Raw genomic sequence first — 25928 nt, forward strand, 5'->3', positions numbered from 1 at the left:
GTGGTAATGTGAGACAGACATGCAAAGCTGTCCTTGAAAGGAAACCAGCACTTTTTTGTATGTTGTGAGAGACAGATGTATAAACTAATGCATCTCACCATAAGATATGCATATTATGTGGCACATGCAATAGCAGGTTCATGCTTGATTTATATTTTTACTATTTCTGCCACTTGTTAGTATGTTAAGACACCTCCTTAGTGACAGGTTCTAAACTCTAGGTGGCTTGATAGTTACCTGCGTCATCATGTGCATAATCCAAGTTTATTCTGCTACAGGTAACATTCTCAATTTTACCCTCTCCTTATACTGTATCTTAGCATTGGGAATATGTTTGGGAAACTGAGAGGATTGCTTTAGACCAGTGATGGCCAAACTTGGCCCTCCAGCTGTTTTGGGACTACAGTTCCCATCATCTCTGACCACTGGTCCTGTTAGCTAGGGAAGATGGGAGTTGTAGTCCCAAAACAGCTGGGGGGCCAAGTTTGGCCATCGCTGCTTTAGACAAATGCTTCAAGTGCTAAGCTAATTTAGATAGAAATCGTAACCAAACCAACATAAAAAGCAGTGGGCTATTTACCATCAACAATTCAAGCTTTCCCACAAATCCCTGTTCCATTGGGCGCATATTTTAAGAGGCAGCAAAGGTTGGTATACTGAGAGGACTTTCTGCTTAGGCTCCCTGCAGTCACTTCACATGCAGTTACGACAGGTTTGGAGAACTTTTCACCTTCCAGAAGTTGCTGAACTGCAACTTCCATCATTCCTGTCCATTGGATGTGCTTACTGGGGCTGATGGGACTTGTAGCTCAGCAACATCTGGAGGGCCAAAAGTTCTCCAGATCTTAGGAGTTGCATCTAATTATTATACATCCTGCCCTATCCCTAGTGTTGCCTTTCTGTTGTATCCCTTTTGATAAAAACAATTGCTAAGGTAACTGCATTAATGAAAGACTAGCCTTGTATGATACATTTGAGTAATTTGAAGAACAAATTCAGTACACCTTAGAGGACTCATCAATGCTTAAAAAACGTTTACATCTACGCTTTGTTTTCTTAGCTGGTGTGCTAAATTTTGGAGAGCATTTAACTGGGTTGTACTGTCTACTTTGAAAAAATACTGGAATACATTGTTTATCTGAAAATAAAGTGAGGGAGAAATAAGAACGGAAACAAAGAGAATAAAGTCCGGTATGGATGTTTTTTAAAATAAATTTATATGCAGTCTGTAGGCACCACTAGAAGGAATATTTCAAGTTGTCAAATATATGAAAGAGTACCCAACATGAACACAAATTGCTGCTACTTGGCAGTCTTGGATATAGGTGTGTATATTTTATGTATTTATTAATTGATAAAAAACTTTTAGTATACAAATAAGTCAATAGCTTATAACTAAAATATAGCAACTGAAAATGTTCAACCAATTGTAAGCTATGCTTTACACTGTTTTAAGCAAATATCGTTTGTCAACATGAAGTCACTTATAGAAACAGATTATCAGGGACTAGGTTTGGTCCAAGCGCCATAGAGAAACATGGTGGTGTGACTTCAAACTTATATAACTAATATCCAATTAGCACAATGCATGCTATTTTGAGGAATTCAAAGCTGTACATTCTGGTTCTGCACCCATTTTTTAAGGCATTTAAATATTTTTAGGATACATTTTCTTATATACAAGATTGCAGCCTATATCTGATTTTATTCCTAAATACATAGGTACAGGATTACAGCCTTCCTTGACTGACTTAAGAAAATGTATCCTAAAAATATGTATACAATAAAAATCTGGATTTAACAGTTTTAAAAAATGTTTAAAACTTACTGAACAGCCACCTATCACCAAATGTCACAGTTACATGTACTCTTATTACCTCTACAAACACGATGTGGAACCTGTGACCCTCCTGAAGATGATAGACTCCCACCAGCCTGTGCCACAAGGGATGATGGGATTGTCTCCTAGCAACACTCCTGATTTGAATCTCACTTTTCCTGGGCTTAAGCAAGTCCTTCTGTCTCGACATTCCCATATGGGGAATACTACTTGCCTCACAGGTTTGTTGTAAGGATTATACAGTGGTACATCGGGTTACATACGCTTCAGCATACGCTTCAGGTTACAGACTCTGCTAACCCAGAAACAGTGCTTCAGGATAAGAACAGAAATTGTGCTCCGGTGGTGGGGCAGGGGTGGCAGCAGAAGGCCCCATTAGCTAAAGTGGTGCTTCAGGTTAAGAACAGTTTCAGGTTAAGGATGGACCTCCGCAACGAATTAAGTACTTAACCCGAGGTACCACTGTAATTCGATAATGCACGTGAAGTTGTTTGAAAACTCAGTAGCAGCACTATATAAATGTTGCTGGGCAATTCAGGTCTAGGGATTTTTCCAGAACTACCTGAAAAGAGCTTTATAGTACTTGTTATCTAATTCTATTATGAATTTGTGCCTCAATAGAGTTAATTACTCTGACATTCCTCCCAGGCCAGTGGGATTTTCTCTGCTATGTACGCCCTTAATGGATCAGATCTTTCCAGATCCTATTCCCAGTGTACTTGTAGCAGCTGCCTCAACACTGAACTAATGCCTGCATACATTAGTCATAGGATCATAGAATTGTAGTGGGAAGGGACTACAATGGTCATGTAACTCAGCCCTTTGCAATGGAGGAATCTTTTGCCTAACGTGGAACCTGAACCCACAAACTTGAGAATAAGAGTCTCATGCTTTACTGACTGAGCTATGTGATGTACAAAAAATGAAATAAAGAGCCAGTAAGTATCTTTCTGATTTTAACTTTTTACATTGGTGGTACAGGGCTAAATGCACATGAGCGTGGACAAACAATTGGCGTTAAGGCATCTTGCAGCATTCTACAGATCAGATAAAAAATAATCCGTAAAACAAAGTTCTAAATTTAAAAACTTAAAAATGAAAGTTTTCAAACATTTCAGGGATACTATACCACCTAGATTAAATTAGCTCTTCATAGAAAAACAGTGATAATTGTTTGACCACATGGGGTGTCAGTGGACTTGCACATGAAAACAGTTCTGCCATTTCACTCCCCTCAAACATGCTGTTGAGGGTTGGAGCACATTGATGGGCTACAGGGGGAGGAGGTGAAGTCTCACTGTATCTGCTGTTGCAATGCTGGATCTTGCTATTGTAATCTAAGAAACAAGCATTCACAAAATAATTGCCTTCTAGTTCTAGAAATGAAATTTTATGCAGCACAAAAACAGAGCTGCACCGTACCCTTTTCCAAATACAACTTTTCAGTTTGTTGGTTCCCCCACCCAAAAAACCTAGCTAGGATGGGTCATGCTCTACATCTTCAGTTGCTTGTTCCCTGTAGAAGTGCAAACTCCTACTGAACTGACTGGACTTGGTACCAGTCAAGTTGCTGGGACAAATACTGCAGCTGTCGACAAGAATGATCATAAGAGAACAACTAAGAAAAATATAACCCAGGCTCTGTAACCTGACAGTTTAAGGTCTGAGGTGAAGAAGCTTATCCTTCCATTGGTATATTATATATTCTGCTCTGGTTTCCTAATACAGAATATGCAGCATTACTTCTATTGCAGTTGTAATGTTTAGTCCTGTACAAAAATATAGTCCAAACTTTGGCTAATTTATTGCCTATAAATATGCTGCAATGTAACATGTGTTTTGAAGCAAAAATGAGTTGCTTTATTGAAAGATAATTACTAAATTTTGAAGTTTGTATTGCTGGAGAATAAATAAGGTTTTTAAAGCCATGCCTCCTTCAAGGTTAGTGTTTGAGAGGTAGAGTAGCTTTAGTAAAGTCTGAGTGCTTCATTTAAAGAAGCTGAAAACACAGCATGAGATTTCTAAATGCAGAACATAGTTCAAAATTAATGTGTAACAAACTAAAAATAAGTCATTAAAAATTACCCTTACGTTATACCAGTTATTGCACTGGAACTATAATAACTTAAAGTTAATTATTGTACACATGGTGTTTAAGAGTGTCAGTCATTCTTATATTGTCTATTAATACTCTAATACCACATTGACATTTCTGTACTAAAAAGCTGTGTTACCACAATACAATATTTATATTCTTAAACCTATTACTCAGCCCCCTGATTTTTTTTAAAAAAACAAAACACTTGTTTCTCAAAAAAGCAGAAGTAGTTGTAAAAAGTCCTTTTGTAGTGAGGTACTGTTTAAGAGTTTTCAATTAGATTCTTCATTTTTCCTGTAGGCTTCAGCATGTGTGGCCCAAACTATAAAAAGAGAATGAGAGTAAGCACAAGGATTTGCACATACTGGGAGTAAGTTCATACACCAAGGCTACAGGCTACTGCTAGCATGTACTCAGAAGTCATTCTTACACATTTCTTCTACTTGTGGTTTTTCCTGATCAATTTTAAAACTGAGAAATTTAAGAAGCAAACCCAGAAGTGAAATAATGGAGCTTAAAAACCAAATAGGGTTTATAAATATTTACATTTGTTTTAAAACTGCTGATTTTATTTATATGAATGTTTAACATTTGATTTTTAGTTCATGCTTTACATAAACTGTTTAGAGGTTTTTGTTGATTCAGTGGTATATAAATCTCAAATAAATAAAAGAGTGGAATTCAGTTAGTGGTCTTGCACTTGTATAAGGGCATTTGATGCAGCAGACGCATTTGCTGACAGAAGAGCTTGATGTGGGTAAGTTTTTGACAAATCCTCTTTCTTCCTACACCTTCCCTGCTACTCCACAAGGCCCCTCTACTCTCTGGGGCCAATCTCCTGCATGTGCTAGGGGAAGAGTGATTTGGCAAAAAGGGCCTCATCTTCTGTTAGAGGCACCTGCAGCATCAAAAACACTTCCGTTAGGACCAGGGCACCAAATGGAGTTAACCCTGTGTTCAGCATTCTTGAAGTACAAGTAAACCTTTGTTTGGCAAGAAGCTCTCTAGTTTGAATTAGGCTTCACCATCATGTCCGTCTTGCCTTCCAAACCCCCTTAAATTCTATGTACCTCTAGTACAGTGACCAGTTATTTCATTACATACTTGTTCTTGACCACCAACTGAAATAATGAACAATAGTTGCAACATACGCTCTGATGCCATTCTGCCTAAAGACAACTAGCAATGGGATAAACTGTGTAAGTTAGCCCAGTTATTGGTGATAGCTGACTGTTACAATAGAACATATTGGGGGGCCTTCGTAGCTGGGAAATCCCCTCTCCCCATTGCAAGTGTTGTTCTGAGACTAGAAAATAGGCTTCCTGCTCACCTTGCCCTCAGTAATCTAGCACTATATTGCAGCTGCTCTATAGAAGGCTTGTATTTAACTACTTTTCTGGTTACCATTGGGAATCAAGAATCTGCACATGGGTATGTGAATTTTGCTCAAGGATGAGCAGGTTTTAAGAGACAGTGAGACCCCTTCTCTGCAGCTACTGTGGTAGCAAGGCAGACTGGCAAAGGAGGAGAGTGCTTTGTTTCCCCTTTGCCAGCCTGCTGCACTGCTAGCCTGATCCTGAGACCTATGGGTATAGGGCAATATACAAATTTAATAAATAGTAAAAATTATAGAAATTTGCAGCAAAGTGGTAAAAGAGGGGCTCCTTTTAGGAGGAAAAAAAAGCAGGATTAGGCTTTTTGGGCAGGCTAGTAACTTTTATGGGCTTAACAATAAGGTTGCCCTATAGTATTTAACACCTTTCCTAGTCCATATGTAGCAAGGAATTACATGCAAGTGAACAAGTAGGCTAATGGAGGGACAGACAAATGACATCATGCTAACTTCACCAATCTGTTTGGTACAAAATAAGACAGACTAGCAGCCTGCATCTTCATGCTCCCCACTGCATTTTCTGTAGATAGACCCATTTTATAATCCTACACTCCACATGTGAGAAGGGTTTCACAGCCACACAGGCCAGCCCCTCCATCAGCTGGCTGGAGCATGTCAGAAAGAGTCCAAGTCAGAAAAGCTCTCCTCAGAAATTGTGTGCATAGGGGGCAGAGAGACTTCTACACATTCCAGTGGCAAGCCGGGTCAACTTCCAGTGCATGATCCTTAAGATATATGCAGTTGGCTACAACTACAGTTTTAAAGGTCAAGGGAGAACTGGGAGGGAGGATTAAAATCCTAGTCACTAGAGTCCAGTGAATCATAAATTGGATGCAGTGCTTACCAGCCTTGTGTCAGATTCAGGAGCCTGTTTCTCAGTTTCACTTGGGCTGTCACTTCGATATCGATAAGCAAATTTCTTTTTAAGAGCTTCAGCTATTAGTGCGGCTGGATCTGTTGGGTCGGCTGCTTTTCGTTTGGTGCTCTCATCTGGTCTTCAAAAGAATAGAGAAAAACTGTTGAGTTGTATTGTAGACACTTCAAAAGCCTGCAGAGACTGGCTTCCTCGCTCTCTCTTCACTCCCCAACCCGGAAGGGTTGGCACCACCAGCTACAAGTGCTACAACACATCTTCCATCCTCTTATCTGATACAGCACATCTCCTGGCCCTGAGCTGCTAACGTTACCTAAAGAGGGATGTGATGTACCTCTTAATCCGAAAGAGTGCAAGATTAAGCAAATGAATGGCTACGTGTGTAATCTAAGCAACCATCCATTATTAAGCATCCTCACTGAAAGCCCCCCCCCCCAATTCCTGAACAGAGAGCTGTAGTAGATTCACCTTTTCACAGATCGCAGCTTTACATTGTTCATATCTTTGAGAATATCTAGCATATTTGGTATTTCAGGTTTCTTCGAATCATCATCTATAACAGTCCGTCCGGAGTTTACTCTTTTTCCTTTGCGCTCCTTAATAAGATCAATGGCAGAAGTGCTCTGCTGGAGCGGTGGTGGAGGTGGAAGGGGTGGGGGCGGCGGGGGCGGCGCTGGCACTCCTGCTAGGACAGGAACTGATGCTGCAGAACTTACTCCAGCTGTAACAAAATAGTCCATTTAATTATGCAACAATATTCTTCAGTAAATAATGATTATCATTTGAAAAGCAAGTCCCATCATAGCAATGTAGTATTTTTCAACTGGGGACAGACATCTATCTAGGAAGGAAATGCAAGAAGAGTAGAGGGTGCCCAAAGGGCTTGGAACCCCATTCTCTGGTTAGGCTTACTAGTGTTGAACAAGTTTTAAAATTTCTACCCAATGGGTATGGATTCTGTTTAAGCCACTAGAGAATGCTAGAAGTCTTTAAGTATGACAAATGTATAAATAATAAGCCATCACCAGACATCTTATAAAATGATGACCAAATCAAACATATTTGAACAGTGCAGCAGTGCTTTAGAGCTTGCAACTGCAGATACTGGGTTGATTTTGGCAGCAGTCTCAGAAAATTTAACGTGCGACACTAAAGACCTTGCCAGCTAGGAAACAAGGTTGTTCTTCTCGTCCTTCCAATACCCTCCGCTGTCATGTTCAGATTGCTATGAAAAAGTAGATTATTAAGAGGGGATAAATGAGACAAAGGAAAGGGAATGCAAGGCAATCAAGTAGTTAATGTCTTTATACTTCTTCCAAGAAGTACTGGCAGTCTTCCAATTCATGTTTAGCAGTCACTAATCAGAGATGAATAAGTTGGAAATATGGTTTAAAGAATAATTCAACACCCAAAATGTGTTAACTGAAGCTTTCATAAAGTTGTTTTTAGACATCAGAATAGTAATCAGACAAGCTTTTTCAACTACTGCCATTCAGCACCTTTAAAATCAACAATGTCAGATAACACAGCAATGACTCAATATCACCTTGAGCCTATGTTTCTGCAATTGTTTACGAAGGTATGAATAGTCCAGTGGATGGAACAGCAAAGTGTGACCCTCTCCTGTCAAGGTGAGTTGAGAAGTGAGATACCACAACTATGGAAGTCACCACTTCTAATGCAAATAATAATCAGACCCATTGGAATGAAAGTCAATTTGAAAGAAAAGTTATAAAATTAGCTTTGTTATATATATATTTTAAAAATACCTGCTGTCATATTCTGCTGTTCTTGTAAGCTTACGATTTTGGCTATTTGCGCTCTTAAACTGGCAAGTTCATTTTCTAACACACTGATTTTCTGCAGAGCTTCATCATTTGTGGCCACAGCTATCTTGGAGTCTTCTTTTTCTTGCAATGGCTTTGGCAAAGGTACTTGAATATTTGGATCTCTTCCTGAGCAGCCTTCCCCTCTAGGATATGTTTGGGATTTTGACCAAACGTCTGATCTGTAATCAACAAAACAATATACAGTAGTACTTACTTTTTAAAAAACCCCATTATCAAACAAGCTAAAGGGAGCAATGGTGAGGAGAAGAGGGGGAGAGGAAGGGGAAGTTCTGTTGCGTGATTGGAACTCCATGTGCACAGCATCTTATGCAGCCTAAACCTTCTATAGGCATGAGGTGTTGTTTTTTACTACCTCTTTGTACAGGGAATGGCTGATTAGGCTATTAAGACTGCCACAACTAGTTAGTTCTCACTTCAAATTGAATTCCCCAAATCTACCCCTTTCTCATCTTTCTGTAAATTTAATGTATAATGGCAGCCAAAATATTTTCATGTGCCACAAAGGAATACACATCAACGTATAGTCACACTTAATGTGAAACACCTCATAACAGCATATCAATTTTCTGCAGGAATGGAAGAGAGCACTGGCAAAACTGTGGCTTTCTCTGCAGTCATCTCTTGCTTTATGGACTGTAGGATCATCATTCAGTAATGCAAAATGGGACCAATGTCCTCCCAATCCCACTTCACCAATATGTCAACTCTCTGCTTCTCACATTGTCAAAATGAAACTGGTGCATCCCAGAGGCAGTTCTTTGGGTTTACATCACATTACAGAGTCCCAGCCTACACCCAATAATCTAAACATTGGAAGCACCTGCCTTTACATTGTTCATTCCCTATCTTCCAAGTGCCAGGGGTGCTGAAACTTGTGACTGTCTAGGTGACTCTGCTGTTTCTCTACCCATGAAAATAACACTTGACAGCATTCAAATGAGCAGTTCAGTTCAACACAATGCTGCTTCCCTTGACACAGGTTGACTTAAAGAATCAACCACAGAGGGCAGCTTGGCAGCTTCAAAAAACATACCTGAGCCGTGTAAAGACTTCACTTTCTTCTTCAGCAACCCATCCCACATCTGCAAGGGAGACCACTCCATCATCTCTCAGTGGGTTAGAATGACTGCCTTCTGCAGACTGAGATGGAAGCTAGATTTGAGTGGACAAGATTACATATTAGAATTCAAATAGCACTAAGTCGACAATGATTTCACACATAGTCTTGCTTACTTGAGGGTAGTGGAAGGATGAAACATCCTCCTATTATGTCAGAGAGAAATAGACGGAAAAGGAGAAAGATTTTACACCAGGGATAAATCCCACAAAGAATACTGCATGTGAACTAAACACAGAAATTTTAGTATTATCACGATTAATCTATGAAATACAAAACATGAACTAATACAGTACAACAAATTGCAAATAAACCTATGTTTTCCAATGTGTACAACGCCAGGCAAGTTTCTCTTTAACCTGCACCATAAGTCACTAGTTGCAATTTGGAAAGTTACCTAAGCTAATAGTTACTGACTACAGTCCATGGACAATTCTCTAATCTCACCAAGCATCTAGCAGTGCCATTCTTACCAAGTTCCCAAAAGGAATGTTTTCATGCAAAAGAAGATTCAGATTAAAGATTAAAGTAAACCGGGGAATAATATTCTACATGGCAGAGCTAGCAAGAAACCTGGTCTGCATTCAATGTGCCCTTCCAGTTAGTAATACTTTGGTGAGAAATAGGAGTAAAGATAGAAAGTGCAAAATGTACACTGGGAATATGCACTATATGGCCAGAGGATGTGGGTGCAGTTCTAATGTCAAATAGTATCTGTTTCCAGATTTGCCAACAAAGCTAAGAAAGCACCATGATCAATACATAATGGGTTGATACTGCTGTCAAGCAACTGTGGATTTTTTTTCCTAGGCCAACTCCAAATATATGAAATATTTTCCTAGCCTTAAAGACTTGGAGCCAAATTTACAGGCCTAAGCAGAGGTTTGCTATTACATATTCTGTGTGGATCTAGTTGTTGAGACAGACAGACAGACAGACAGACAGAAAGACAGAGATTGTCAAGTGCACCTATCCCTTGACTATCACTGGGTTATTCTGACATGACTTCCAAGGTGACTAAAATAGCAAGTTGCAGTATAGCTTTAAACTCTACATTTGAAGCTCAATTAAGACATGACACTCAACTGTGACTCACACTAACAGTAGTTTAATGTAAACCACGTTTGAGCTCCCATATGTACAGGCACATAGTGATTTAGAGCAATGCTACTCAAAGTGGCTGAGGCAACCCAGCCAGATGGATGGGGTATAAATAATAAATTTATTACTGTATTATTATTATTATTATTATTATTATTATTATTATTATTATTGTAAAGTGGTGGTCCATGGACCAGTGCTGTTCTGTGAGTCATCAGTTGCTGGCCCCTGGCAACACCACACAGCCCAGGTTGGGTGGGGCATTTCAGGGACCAAATATATTACTAGTTCTTAGCCCATTAGGGGAGGGAATAGCTCAAGATAACTTGAGAAGTGCTGCTTTAGAGCTTTTCATCTTCTTAGTGCTTCAGTCTCTAGGTTATGGGCAGCCGACATGGAAACCTCCAGATGTTAGATTACAACTCCAATTACAGTATCTCTTTCCACTGGCCATGTTGGCTAGGGCTGATGGGAGTACAAGAGTCCCATATCCCCATCTGTGGCAAGCATCCAAATCACCCACCACACATTTCTTTGTCCAACTATACTACACCTTTAAAGTCACAACGCCTTATTAAAGCCGCAATCGTATGCCCACTTGAGCAGAATAAGTCCCATTGAATATAGCGGGTCTTGCTTCTGAGTAAGTGTGCACAGGATTGCCTCAACAGCTTCTCTACCACAGTTGCAGAACAAAAACTTGCAGCAGTTAAAGCCCCCTATGTAAGATCAAGCAGAAAATTAAGGCTCTAAAAGTTAATTTGATTTATGGTTCTTAATAGCAGTTCATTATGATTACAAGCATGCACTAATAGCTTAATCAAGTTTAATGAGAAAGGACAAAACTGACTTACTGCAGGTTCAGTGCACGATCCTGTGATATAATAGCTAAAGCAAGAAAGAAAGAAAAAAGAGGGAAAGAGAGAACACTATAGAAAAGTTTCAGTGTAGCAACAATCTAGAAAAAAGCAAGAGTTCAACCTTGGCACTGATTCTGCTGCTGAAACACATATCAAATCCTCACAACTGAGTAATATAAGGCTGTTCAATTTAGGGAATGGATATAATACCCCTTTCAGCTTGGAAACCACATTAACTGTACCCAAAGAATATGTTTGCATACTCTCTCCTCTAGCTGCTTCCCACTTTTGTTGGAAATATCTGTAGGGTTCACACATTCTTGGCTCAGTTCCAGAGAAAGCCATCATTTGTGCTCACCATCGATCCTCCCTGGCACACATGCCAAAGGATTTACAGAGGGGTGTTTGTCTCTGTGGTGCTGGGCCTCTGGAGCAGGCTGAAGCCAATCCCTTGTGCTGCTTTTGCATGGTCAGCAGCACAGAAAGAACCAACCTCTCCCCACTTCTGCAAGTGAGAGGAAAGGTATCATGTCCTACCGAGCTTTCAAGCAATAGAAGCAGGCTCAAAAGCTCAGTGTCAAATAACAGACTTCAGTGAGTGAGGATCCTCTCCATTATGAGGAATCCTGGCTTACCAGAGGGCCAAAGCTCTTATTCCTGGTGAATAATTTTATGGATGAAGGCCAGTGAGAAAATTTTGCAGATAGAGATGAAATATTATTCCTTGCTTCCTATTCCTTTCTTTCCCAAATAAACCTTGTTGACGCAGTCCATTTTCATGTTAAGAGGTAACATCTAAACCTCAAAGCCCATTATAACTGGAAACAGGTAAGTGTGTAACAAAGAGGTTTGAATGCAGGTGGACCAACAAAAGAAGGAAACATCTGTTCTTTTTACCTTTTATAAAAAGGCTAGAAACTATACCAATTTTAATGTATCATACAAGTGTATTTTGAAACAGCTAACTTCAATGTAGTCATAAATTTAAAATCATTACTATACTTGAATATATTTTCTCTTCAAGAACAATTTAGAACCCAGAAGATTTCAGTAAAATTAAATGCTACTGTCATACGACTACAATAAAAACACAGAATTCACAACTAATGTAAAATTCCCTGAAAGATTTCTTTCCTCCCACTTTCAAATTTGAAGAATGAATGCTAGTGTAAATCACGTTTAATTAAAACAGTAACTTCAGAACTGCATGCATCACAAGGACATGGTTTTATTTAAAATCCGTGGAACTATTGTCAGAAAAGTCACAGAAGAACAAGCATATGCAAAACCAGAATCCTGGGTGGCAGTGGCACCCTCAGTCTACAAACACTGGCATTTGGCATATAATCACAATATGACTTGTATTATTACAGAACTAAGATTCCGAAAAGGTTGCACTTGTTTATATTGAAGGAACACATATTATTCTAAAAGTCAAAATAATGCTCTTTATATTTGAAACATGTTTAAATTTGTTTTACATGTATTACATTTGTTTGCCCTTCAAAGATTCTATGTATCTACTGTATTTCTCTCCACCTTTATAAGAAGTGCCAACACTTCTTCCCCAGCCCTGCTTCACCATTTTGTTCCATCCGATTTTCACTTAATTATAAATAAAAGTGTCTACTATTCTATGTATCATTAGGACACTTCATCCAATTCCATCCCATTTAACTGTGTTTCCGCAACTCAAAAATGCACTTATACAACTCCAGGCTAACACTGAGAAGAAATAATTATGAAAGTGTATACCTGTATATATTAATCCTCCAACTGGGAAGCAATGTTAGTACTGTATCTTACAGCTAAAATGAAGAATTTGGGGGCACCCTAAAAAGTAACACATTCTAATATATACTTTTGTAAGCTAATCTGATTTAGTGGAGTGTAGTCCATGAAAGCTTATGCCATAAGAAATTTGTTAGTCTTTTAGGTGCCACAAAGCTGTTATTTATTTATTTATTCTATTTAATTGTAATTATGCTGTGCCTTTCCCCCAGAACTAGGACTCACAGCTGCTCACAAAAATTAAAACAAATACCAATAAAACACAAATAGCTAAAAACATATAAATGGTTATTGTTAAAAAGTAATTAAATTGTATTCTGAATTAAAACAATGTAAAAAACTACTAAAATGCAGATAGTAAAAAACCGTACAGCACACTATTAAGAGGCCTTTCCTTAAGAACAGCCAGTTTCCAGAAGCCTGGGGAAAAAAGACTTCACTTGCTGGCAAAAGGACAAGGAGGAAGCTAGTGCAGCTTCTTTAGGGAGTTCCGAAGTCTCAGAGCAGCCACCAAGAAGGCCCTGTACTGCATCCCCATGAGGCACGCCTGTGAAGGTGGCAAGACTAAAAGTAAAACATTCCCCAAAGACCTGAGCTTGGACATGTTTGTATAGAAGAATATGGTCCTTCAGATGGCCTGGACCAAAGCTGTATAGGGCTTTAGATAACACAACCAGCACTTTGAAGTGTGCCTGAAAACAGACTGGTAGCCAGTGAAGCTCTTGTAACAAGGGAGTTGTGTCCCTATCAACTCTCTAGTAGTTATAATAATATAATTTTTTTTTTGGTACCCCACTCATCTGACTGGGTTGCCCCAGCCACTTTGAGTGGCTTCCAACAGAATATATGAAAACACAACAGAACACAACACGTTAAAGGCTTCTTGATACTTTTTATCCTTTGTCTGACCTTTCTTAACACAGCTGAATCACAAGCAGCTTTTACATTGCAAAGTGTGGGTTGAGTAAATGCAACTGGAGCTCTCCCTTCTAAGCATATAGAAAGTCTTTGTGCAAGAGCTGGCTATATACAGATTTTTTTCAACTTACAGTGACACCTTAACAAGCCATTGCTGAACCCCATTTCCAAAGCTTCATAACAATAACATAGAATGGGAATACTGGTATGCAGTGAAGGAAACATCCGAGAAGATAATTACCGTATTTTTCGCCCTATAGGACGCACCGTCCCATAAGGCGCACCTAGTTTTTTGGGGGGGAAATAAAGGAAAAAAATTATTTCCCCCCCAGGCGCGGGGTTGGGGAAGCCCGAGCTTCCCCCGACCCCAGCCCCCAAACAGGCAGCTCTCTGCAAGCCGTGGGAGCCCAGTGCTGGCTCCCGCTGCTAGCGGAGAGGTCCGCGAAGCCTGGACGCGCTGAGCTCAGCGCGCGCAGGCTTCCGCATGCAGGCACCTCTCCGCCAGCAGCGGGAGCGCTCCCGCTGCTAGCGGAGAGGTCCGCGAAGCCTGGACGCGCTGAGCTCAGCGCGCGCAGGCTTCCGCATGCAGGCACCTCTCCGCCAGCAGCGGGAGCGATCCCGCTGCTAGCGGAGAGGTCCGCGAAGCCTGGACGCGCTGAGCTCAGCGCGCGCAGGCTTCCGCATGCAGGCACCTCTCCGCCAGCAGCGGGAGCGATCCCGCTGCTAGCGGAGAGGTCCGCGAAGCCTGGACGCGCTGAGCTCAGCGCGCGCAGGCTTCCGCATGCAGGCACCTCTCCGCCAGCAGCGGGAGCGATCCCGCTGCTAGCGGAGAGGTCCGCGAAGCCTGGACGCGCTGAGCTCAGCGCGCGCAGGCTTCCGCATGCAGGCACCTCTCCGCCAGCAGCGGGAGCGATCCCGCTGCTAGCGGAGAGGTCCGCGAAGCCTGGACGCGCTGAGCTCAGCGCGCGCAGGCTTCAGCATGCAGGCACCTCTCCGCCAGCAGCGGGAGCGCTCCTGCTGTTTGCGGAGAGGTCCGCGAAGCCTGCATTCGCCCCATAGGACGCACCCAGATTTCCCCTTCATTTTTGGAGGGGAAAAAGTGCGTCCTATAGGGCGAAAAATACGGTACCATTTACTCTGTCAACATGCCAAGATTTAAAAAGAGTCATAGATGTGACTCCTGGGGCTGTAGACAAAAGGAGCTCTGTTTCAATAAAAAAATTCCCAAGTTCAGAGCCAATTTCTAGCTGCATTAGAGACAATCACTCACTCAACATTTGCAGTAATAGGCTCTGCTGCTCCACAAAGTTACTCTACAGCAAGTTAATACAACATGCATAACCTCTCTACAATAGGAAGAAGACTGGGACAAATCCCTCTTCTAAGATGACAGAGACACAGCAAAGTTTTAAAACTGCTTAACTTTATTTTCATGAAAGCAAACTTTTCAAAGCATAGATCTACACTAGGACGTGCACCAGAATATTCATTGGAAGAGTTTGCTGAACTTGTAGGCAGATGTTTAATGACAGCTATCTCTACTATTCCCCAGAGTCAATACTATTAAGCTTCCAACTCACAATATCTTGCTGAATAAATGTTTCCATAAGATGTATTTTAAGACGTTTCCCCATGACATTCAACAATTTTAAAAACAACCAACAGAGGTACAGTTTTAAAGGAAGTTATACAATGTGCAAAAGCTGTCTGTTGGGTTAGCAGGCTGCTCAGAAGATAGAGAATGTAAACTATTAAAACATAATAACAAAGGTAAATTTTAATAATTATACAGAACCTTCAGCAAAATGCTGTAGTGTGTCTCCAGCTCCAAAGAGGCAGATCCTCTGAGGTCTCTTCAGACCTTCTAAGTGGCGTATAGCACAAAGAGGTGAGTATTGTAAGCTCACAAACACATTTGCTGTAAGTTTTAGGTGCTTCAACAGGTCCATTCTCTCTCTGACTCCCAACACCTCACCTGACACATTAGTACATCCTGAAAGCTGGTCCTTTCAAGCTTTTTTCAAGAATATTTTTTCCCTTTATTTGACAATATTTATATTGTTTCCCTACCTGGAGAAGCCTCCCCCCTATGTAAAACATCAAGGCCTGCTTCAGATACACTGTCCCTTCTCCCTGCCCACCCCTGAGTCAATTGACACCATCTGTCCTGTGAGGAAGAGATCAAGGGAGGCATGTATAGACAAACTACATGGCCTGCTCTACTCGCCATGTTATATTGTTTCTTTTCATACTAAAAATTGTAAACTGCCTTGGCAGAAAGGCAGTATATATAAATGCAATGAATGAATGAATGAATGATCTCTGCTTAATTTTTGATGGTTACTGTTTTGTTTAAAACTGTTGGACAGTTGTAAAAGGTAAAGGTAAAGGGACCCCTGACCATTAAGTTTAGTCGTGACCGACTCTGGGGTTGCGCGCTCATCTCGCTCTATAGGCCGAGGGAGCCGGTGTTTGTCCGCAGACAGCTTCCGGGTCATGTGGCCAGCATGACTAAGCCGCTTCTGACGAACCAGAGCAGCACACAGAAACACTGTTTACCTTCCCGCCAGAGAGGTACCTATTTATCTACTTGCACTTTGACATGCTTTCGAACTGCTAGGGTGGCAGGAGCAGGGACCGAACAACAGGAGCTCACCCCATTGCAGGGATTCAAACCGCCGACCTTCTGATCGGCAAGTCCTAGGCTCTGTGGTTTAACCCACAGTGCCACCCGCGTCCCTTAGACAGTTGTAGTAGTTTCCTATTAGAGAAAAGTATGCTGGTTATGAGATATTTGACACAGCTTTCAAATTCACAGATGAAAAAACGTACCAACAGACTAGACCCATTAGTTTGCTCTGACCACTAAGATTAATTTAATTTCCCTCTGGAAAGTGAAAAATATTTAAAATCTTACCTGAAACTGAACTCTTGGACATTGTATCAGCGAGAGGTTGGTGCCAATTTTCCTTACAATACTTCTATCACGACCATAAGGCTTACTAGACCAAAGCAACTGGAAGGAAAAAAGAAAAACAATGTTATTACTGCCTAACATGATCTGCCTAGCATGAAAATAATTTGTTTCTTTAAGTTTCACTGCAAATCCAGATCACTTGGGAGTAAGCCCCAGTTAATGCTCTTTTGAATAAATATGCAGATGTGCACTGCAAAGCCTCTGTATCAAGAAAAGTGCATTGTGCAACATCATCCATCAACACACAAATACTTGTGCAATGGAACTTTTTCATTCTCTCCTCCCCCCTCCCCCCCCCAAAAAAGGAACAGGACAGGTTTGGGGATGTGCAGGGGGGAAGGAAATCTGTTCGGCTGTCAGAACAGCTACCATGAGATTTCATGCATTATGTTTTAACAAGGATGATCTACACTGGAATTCTCATGTGGACAGAAGACTAGAGAAGGATAAGGAAATGAATCTGGCCAGTGGGCCAGACCTTGAGTTCCTCCACCACCACTGGGCCATTTTGACAGTTTTGAAATGGATGCAGACAAACAAGCCCACTCACTTGTCAATTCCTTGACGTAAGGTGAGTCATTTCTCTTTTGTAGCATGACAAGCCATGCTAAAAATAGAAATACAAGACCAATTAAGCAGGTCTTGAGATTACTGATGATCAGTAGTGACTTCAAGCTCCACTTTCTTTTAAATTATATTTTAATTGATGTTTTATTGTTTTAATCTATTCTCCCAGTTTTAAGTAATCCTCCTTGGAACCTTAGGGTGAAGGATGGAATCAAAGCCTGAATAAATAAATTTTTAAAGTGTTTATAATACAGTGGTACCTCGAGTTACAAACACTTCAGGTTACAAACTCTGCTAACCTGGAAGAGTTACCTCAAGTTGAGAACTCTGCCCTAGGATGAGAATGGAAATTGTGTGTCGGCAGTGCAGCGGCAGCAAGATGCCCCATTAGCGAAAGCACACCTCTAGTTAAGAACAGTTTCAGGTTAAGAACAGACCTCCAGAACGAATTAAGTTCGTAACTAGAGGTACAACTGTACAGAGATTTGTCTACCCCTTCTAATGTAACATTCATCTAACTCCTGGGCAAAAAAGCATACTGTGATGTGTTGACAAAACGTGTATGATGGCAAGGCCAAATGCACTTTGGAGGAGAAGGAGTTCTATAACCTGGGGGCCACAGGCACAAAAAGATGCTCTCAAACACTACTGCCACATGACCCTCAAAAGGGTGGCACTGTCAATAGGGTATTTCACACTGATCCTAACAGCCAGGCAAGTCTGTACTTCACTATAACACTTACTGATTCCATAGTTAATGCTGCTTTCTCAAATATCACTCTAAGTAGGTGCTTAATCCAGTAAATCATCTGGAACAATGCAGGGTTTCCACAATCTTGTTAGCTAACCACCTCAGTTTGCTGGAATGCAAATGTTCCATAGTCACTCTGGGGAGAAAAAACAAAGTGTGAAACCATGAGTATCTGTGTGCAACTCTTTCAAACTATGAGAAATGATCTAGAAGAAAATATATCAAAAAAAGCTAAGTCCACAATTTGCACTGCAAGTAAGCAATCAGTATTTATTGATTGTAATTTGTAAACTCACTTTCAGGTGCTGTCAAAACTGTCAAGTAGGATTTCCATAAATTGAAAATAAAGTTCTAGGGTGCAAGCAGGTTTGGTCATCAGTATATTGATGTCACTTGGCTCTACCTTTCCTTTCCATGTTCAGTTCCCAAGGAAGCTGTTGAAATCTTAAACCAGTACAGTGGAACCTTGGGTTGCAGACATAATCCATGACGGAGACACGTCCGCAATCCGCAGCGTTTGCATCCTGAAGCGCAGGATCTGTGCAGGCGCAATTTGGCGCTGCTGCGCATGTGCAAAACATGATTTAGCACTTCTGCACATGTGTGAGTGGCGAAACCTGGAAGTAACCCATTCCAGTACTTCCGGGTTTCCCGCAGTCCGCAATCCGAAAACACATAAACTGAAACATCCATAACATGAGGTATGACCGTACCTAGTGGCAGTTCTGGGATGGATGCAGCAAACAAGCTAAAACTGAATCAGAGCAAGATAATGCTGTGGGTGGGGAGTTCCCAGTTCCAGAAGATAGTTTACAACTGGTTTTGGATGGACTGGTACTCTCCCTGATAGAAGAAGTATATAGTTTGGGAGTGCTCATGAATTTGGCACTCACTGGGGAAACCCAGTAAGTATCAGTGACCAGGAGTGTTTTTGGTTTTTGTTTTATCAGCACTGGCTCGTATGCCAACTGCTCCACTAACATGAATGGGATGACTCTGCCACAGTCATCCACATTTTGGTCATATTCCAACCAGACTACTGCAATGTGTTCTATGTGGGGCTGCCTTTGGAAACTTTGGAAACTTCAGGTGGTTCAGAATGTAGCTGCCAGGATTCCACTCTGAATGTGTGTATCTGTGTATCTATGGAACATAACTGACAAGAAAGTACTAGTGACAATTAAAAGACAAGATTCTTAAGAGCTTATGTTTTCAAGAAGCTTATATTTCATTCAAACACCTCTCACAAGGAACGTTGGTTATATCTTGTGCACATCTAAGCCTTACCCCACAATGTTTCAATTTTTAAAAAATCTTACACTGCTTCCAGTCCTGTGACAAATGCCCAAAAATTGTCATTTAATTTTTTTTTTATAACAGAAACAAATAATAAATTATCATTTATTATTTGTTTCTGTTATTAAAAAAAATGATTTAAGATAGCATGAAATAGTTGGTGAGAAAGTTGTTCAGAAAATAGCCTTGAGAGCTGCAGTTCTCACCATGATTCCATTTACACTTTGATCTTGCATACCCACATATACATGGCAACTTGACTAAGGGTCAATATGCCTTTGGCCTGATAATGGTGTATTTCAGGATTTTTGAATCAAATCCATACATCATCAAAAAACCTACAAATATCTACTGCTCTCAGTTTAGTTCCTCTAAGAAAGACGAATTTGATAATGTGAACATAATTATGATCATTTTGGAAACTTGTTAAACTTCTTAGTCTGCTACATAATGGAAAAAGTGAATGGTATTTTTTTTAAAAAAATGACAAGTCAGCAGACTACAAGACACTTGGGACAGTTCTAGCAAGAACTATTGTAGTTAATTCATTGCCAGTGCTTTCATTACAAGCTTGTTTTAGTCAACAGTTTACCACTCCTAGGTAATAATATCTTCATGTGGAAACTTGGCACAGGCAACCTCAGTTGCACTGCCTTGAGGTTTACCGTTTATGGGATGTTTGAGATGCTGGTGCAGCTGTTCAGTTGACAGTTTCTCACATGCAGTACATGGTATGCACTTCAGGGCTGCCATTTATTTTGTATCCCTTTGAACCTGGAATCATTTTCTTAGACTTAGATGGATCATTCCGTAAGACTAAAGCATATTTTCTTAAGAAAGCACAAATATCTGCTAGCAGCAACTTCTGACCCATCTGGGAAATAATGTATCACCGCATTCTCAAAACTAAACATGACAATACGTACTGTAATTCCATGTTTCTATTCTGGAAGCCGTAGAAGGGGAAACTATTAGGAGCCCTCTTTGCAAACTTTGACTTCCCCTTGGCTTCTCAACAAAGCAATCTGAAATTATTATGGGTACCTGCATGGCTTTCTACTGCCACTTATTTGTGATTGTCTCCCTACCCCTTATCCCACCCCCCCAATGCCACCTACCCACATTTACATTTAAAGACTAGCAAATGTAATATGACAAACTTTCAGGGATTAGACTCATCAGATGCAAGTGGACTTATTCATCAGATGCAAGTGGACTAATTCATCAGATGCAAGTGGACTTATATTCATGAACTCATATGCCGTAATATGACATTTTCTGCTTTTGCTGCTACAGACTAACATGGCTAACTTTTTGTACCTCTCTGTACAGGAAAAAGATGAAACAGTCTTCCAGGTGAGCCTTTCTGACTGGAATTGGCTCTCTAGAGTCTTAGACAGATTTTCTTCCACTACATTGTTCTTCCAACTGAAGATACCAAAGATCAAAATGGAGACTTCATACATGCAAAGTTTGTGCTTTTCTACCACTGAGCAACAAATCCCCCCCTTGGCCTCTACTCATCTGCCATATCCTAACTGTGCTTCCTCAGCTAAGAAAAGCAGCTTACAGAGCCAGGCTGCATTGTCAAGAAAAGCAATATTTTAAAGTATTTTTTTTATCTTGACCTTTAAAATGTTCTGTCCAGGAGGAGGAAACATATAGGACGGTAGTCAATGACAGACCTACTTGGAGTAATTAATTTCAATTGGTCTAATTCATGAAATACAACTCATAGTCACCTTGAGCTGCCACAGGAACAAATATTGGTATCAGAGTTGGAAGGGACCACAAGGATAATCTAGTCTAGTCCCCTGCAATGCAGGAATCTTTGACCAATATGGGGCTCAAATCCATGACCCTGAGATTAAGAGTCTCATGCTCTTCCGACTGAGCTATATGCTTACTACACTTGGTTTATTTGAAACAAATAGAGCATGGTCCAAAATTAAGCTACACAGCAAGTCATGTTATTGCTTATTTGAGCTGTGTGGGTGCTGCACAGGGGGGATGCCATAGGGACCCACGTGACAGCCACATTCACAATTAAAACACTGTTTAAGATGAATTGTGACTTATTGTGACATGCAAACTAGGCCAGTGTAATGGAACTCCCAAACTAATGGAAAAATCAATTTATATACCTCAAAATGCAAATGGCTGATTTGGCAACAGGGGACACAAACAATTAACCTTCATTGCATACAGCAGCCAGCAAGTGCCATTTCGATTTAAATATCTACACTCCTGTCTTTCTTCATTCCTTCCCCCACTACTTCTTTTTTAAGTAGGTTGTAAGCCTGCAACACCTAGATCCCTTATGTGCTTTAGAATATTATTTAGTGTTTTCTAAGTATACCCAGTAATACATAAGATACCAAGAACATAATATATGCATTATATCTCAGAGTACATAAGCAATCCCTATTCACTTTCCATTTGACTTTGTGGTCACTAATTGAGGATGAATCAACCAAATGATCTGGCTAGAGGTGAGGGTTTGCTACTCAAAATTACCAGTTTTGCACATGTTGCTCAGTTGCAATTATTCTGTAAGCAGTTCAGAGATATGTTTTCTTGAACTGCCACTTATTTTGGCAAACCCCATTTTAAGCTAGATAGTCTGAAACAATAATGTTCATATTTTAAAGTCCTACAAATACCTATGATAATGAAACAGAAAAGCAAGGCTTTTATATTCCTTTTAAAACATTTGCCTAATCTATAGGTGCAGAGAATTTTCATTTGCGGTACAAACACTGGTTGCCACAATAAGCACAGTATACTGGAAGCTGCTTTGTATCAGAGATCAGAATACTTCCATCTATCCCTGTATTATCTCCCTTGACTCACAGCAGCTCTCTGGGGCCTCAGGCATTCTCATCACCTGCTACCTGATCCTTTTAACTGGAGATGCCAGTTTCTGCATGCAAAACATGTGTTCCACCATTGGTCTATGGCTCCTTTCCCAAAATGCTGCCTGAGCTTTAACAGAACACACAATCCTGAAGAACAAAGCGTCCTCGTTTCCCTATCAGCATTAGAAGACAGTAACTTGCAATTTCTAAATGACTTCCACCTAAATGCAACTATGTTTTCTACACACTATTATTCTCTGCACAACTTGTTTTTATATACCTAGCAATGTAAGAAGCACCAGAATGAACTAGGTCTAGCTATGTTAGATACAAGTTTTTGATGTGTGTGTGTGTGTGTCAATGTATTCAAATATGGCAAAAACAAATCTTGATCTCAGTACCGACAAAAAAGTCAAAATGCCTTGCTTCCCCGCCTCTGCTTTGTGTTTACAGAAGTCACCACTGAGCTGGCACAGGCAGGCAAGTTTCAAAGTGCTAGCAACGATGGCCCACAGTGTTGTTTGCTAGGACGCAGTAGGAGAAAAGAACAGAGCTTCTCAAGGTTAGCCGCTGTCTAACCAGTGTCCTCACACTGGAGACAAAGAGAAAACTCAGACGACAGAGCATTTTGACCTTTCACTTGACTTCTGAAAAAAAAAGAAAAAAAAGAAAAGAAAAAAAAGAGTGCCTATTTTGTAACCCAAGGAGCGGCCAGATTTAGGCCTAACCCTGGAAATCAGGCTTTTCTGCCTACTCTGTGCTCTTATTCCTCGACAACGCGACGGCGGGTTGCGATTACTCAATGGGGGGGGCACTACACATGCTCAGAGGCACCCTCGCCCCCATTTTTTTTTTACTGCTAGCGCTACAGTGCTACATGCTCCCAGGTTGGTGTGTGCCTCGGATCAAGGCCCGCTTTTAGGAAAAGCGGAGGGAAAGCAACAGTGCTCTCAACGAAATTTTGGGACTAAGCGGCGCTCTGGGGCAGCGGCCCCCGCCAAGCCACTCGCTCCCACCTCCAGCCGCACCGGGGCGGGATTGGCGGGTCCCATCAGGCGCCTGTGTGGGCATCCTCAAGTCCGGACGGCCAACTTCTCCCTCAGCCCCCTCCGAAGCCGGTTCAAAAGCCCCTCCCGTACCAAGGGCCGCGCGAAGGGCTAAACCCGCAGCAGCGGACCCCGGGACCGCAGCACGAACGGAGAGGGCCGTCGCCCTCGCCGCTCAGACTCACCGCCTCGCCCTGCCGGTAATACTCCTTTCTCAGTCACCTCAGCAGCCGCCAAGTCCCGGCAGTTCATTCCCACACACGCTCCTCATCTCTCCCCCGCCCGTCTCCTTCAACAACCAATCCGCCAGCTGCACCGGCTACAGCTCTTGGCCAATCATCGTTTGCCGTTGCAGGAGGTGAGGCTTCAGCTCCCGCCTTATCCGGGTCACAAGACGTTAGTTTACCATCGACACGGATGACTTGCTTTGCGGACAAGCTGGGAAATTCTTGCTCTTCACGTGAACAGTACTGAAGGATCGCGCGAGAGCGCCATCTGCCGATGCGGAGCGCTCGGTACAACAGCCAATGATTACTTAGCAGAGTGTAGTAAAGCTGTACAACTGTTGTTTCTTTTCTCGTCCGGACTAGGTCCCAGTCCGCTACTACGGTAGCATTTCGCAACTCGCTTTTATCGGTACTGTCGTTATAAAAAGAACTGCAATATGCAAATTAAAAATTATTTTAGGACTGCAGTAGCCCTGTGCAATAATATGGCTTGATACTCTGTCAAGCGTTTGTTTTAAATACGTAGTTGTTTAGATTATATAATATTATATATTTGTATTGTATTTTATGTCTTGTAAGCTGCCTTGTGAGCAGCCTAAACATGCCCTAAGCCTAAGGTTTAAGACAGCTTCCTAAGTTCCTACTACTGTACTTTGATGAGGCTTACTCCCAAGTATGTTTAGGCTTGGATTCTTATACCAGGGGTGGCCAACTCCCAAAAGACTGCACTCTACTTACAGAGTTAAAAACCGGCAGTGATCTACCCCGTATTTTATGGGTACAGGTAAAAGTTGTTGAGCTTAGATCGTAGAATTGTTGAGTTGGAAGAAAGCTAGAGGATCATCAAGTCCAACCCACTGCAATGCAGGAATATGCAGCTGTCCCATATGGGGATCAAACCTGCAACCTTGGCATTATCAGCACCATGATGTAACCAGCTGAGCTATTCAGGTATCTACCTCCTTTTTAAAATGTATTTTATTACTATTATTTGTATTTTTAAAGATTGCAGTGTGTTTGCAATAAACAATAACTTTGCAATACAGTAACGGAAATTCCCAACTAAAAACTTTACACTAAACTGAAAACAACATATGGCTGTGTTGTCATTATACTTCCTATTTCAATACATCAAGAAAAAACCCATTTCTCAATAAATTTATGGGGAGTTAAATACCACTGATAAAACGTCTTATAAGTATGGAAATTGATAAAATGCATGTTGCTACAGAAGAATGTATCCTAGTCAAGACACTGCATAGTCTTCCTTTGATGTGGTCCAACTTTAGATGGAGTCCAACAGGGTGGCAACAGCTTTGCCACAACGCCCCCTGGTCCTGACTGATTTGTTAAAGTCTTATGGCAAAAAAAATCAAGACTTAGGAAGTCTGCCTGATTTCTATCAGTTAAGATAGCTGATAGCATGGAATGCTGTTTATGTTGTCAGTTTGAAAATAGGGAAGATGGAAAGCAGGGGAAGAGAGGGAATTGACTTGCTCTCCCCCCTCTCCCCGGAATAATTTAAGGGGTGTTTCAAGACAATACCATTTTTCTTTCCCACTCTCCAGAACTGGATACCTCCCCTCTTATTTCATATAGGGACCCACGTTAGGAGCTAGGAGCCCTCTATTGCCATATGTACTGTATAGTACAGCAGGGGAAAACTTCAGAGCCTTCTCCTCCCATCCCTCAATTCTTCCTGCTCTAACCTAAGAGCACTCCTGTGGAGCAGATCCCATTTGTAATTGTTTAGCAGTTGAAGTTTTATCCTGCCGTTGCTCCAGGGACCTAAGGGTAGCGTACAGGGTCACCCCACGCTCCATTTTTTTATTTTGGTTTTTGGTTTCTACGAGTGAAAAAAACGTTTTTATTCATAAAGTACTCCAAAATTCGTATATTTTTCAGACTCACGGCATGCTGGTGAAAGAGGAAATTAAGGCTGCTATCCAAGCCCCACATGCCCAGAAGTAAGCCCCATTCAATTCAATACGACTTACTCCTGAGTAGAACTGGCTAATAAGGCTGCCTGCATTCCTAAACTAGAGATGGAAGAGCCATTCAACGCAGCGGGGCTTACTTCCGAATATACATTCACGGGACTGCGCTGGAACACTTCCTTTTCAACCTGCGGTAGCAAACCCCCGTGGAAACACACAAACGCCCACAAATAAATCCCGCTGAACAGGAGCGGGACTGGCTTCCCATAAGCGCTCACAGAATCGCTCTGTTTATCCTTTTCGCCTACAAGCCCCCCCCCTCGCGCCATACTCTCGCGTGACAGCGAAAGCTCACGACGCCGAGAAAGTCTCCCTGGGACTTGTAGTTTCTTAGGTCCACCTTTTTTTAAAAAAAGCTTCACCGGCT

General features: G+C 41.3%; 1 protein-coding gene and 1 long non-coding RNA gene across 3 annotated transcripts in view; both read right to left on the reverse strand.

The window, feature by feature from the left end:
* LOC310682587 overlaps positions 1–25928 on the reverse strand; it is a 384385-nt gene that overhangs the window by 24898 nt on the left and 333559 nt on the right. The window lies entirely within an intron of this gene.
* MTFR1 (mitochondrial fission regulator 1) lies at positions 1323–25797 on the reverse strand. Of its 2 annotated transcripts, XM_083451323.1 has the most exons (9): positions 25642–25797; positions 23523–23994; positions 18130–18273; positions 16760–16858; positions 9089–9207; positions 7975–8213; positions 6674–6926; positions 6176–6326; positions 1323–4260 (listed from the first exon to the last, which is right to left on the reverse strand). In XM_083451323.1, the coding sequence occupies exons 3-9, from the start codon at positions 18193–18195 to the stop codon at positions 4201–4203; spliced, it is 987 nt and encodes a 328-aa protein (XP_083307449.1). In that variant the 5' UTR covers positions 18196–18273; positions 23523–23994; positions 25642–25797; the 3' UTR covers positions 1323–4200. The 2 variants fall into 2 exon arrangements, with proteins under 2 accessions (XP_083307449.1, XP_083307448.1); XM_083451322.1 differs by lacking the exon at positions 25642–25797 and having other exon boundaries at positions 18130–18271; positions 23523–23732.

The sequence above is a fragment of the Podarcis tiliguerta genome (genome assembly GCF_965153285.1).
Source record: "Podarcis tiliguerta genome assembly, chromosome: 7".
Classification (NCBI taxonomy): Eukaryota; Metazoa; Chordata; class Lepidosauria; order Squamata; family Lacertidae; genus Podarcis; species Podarcis tiliguerta.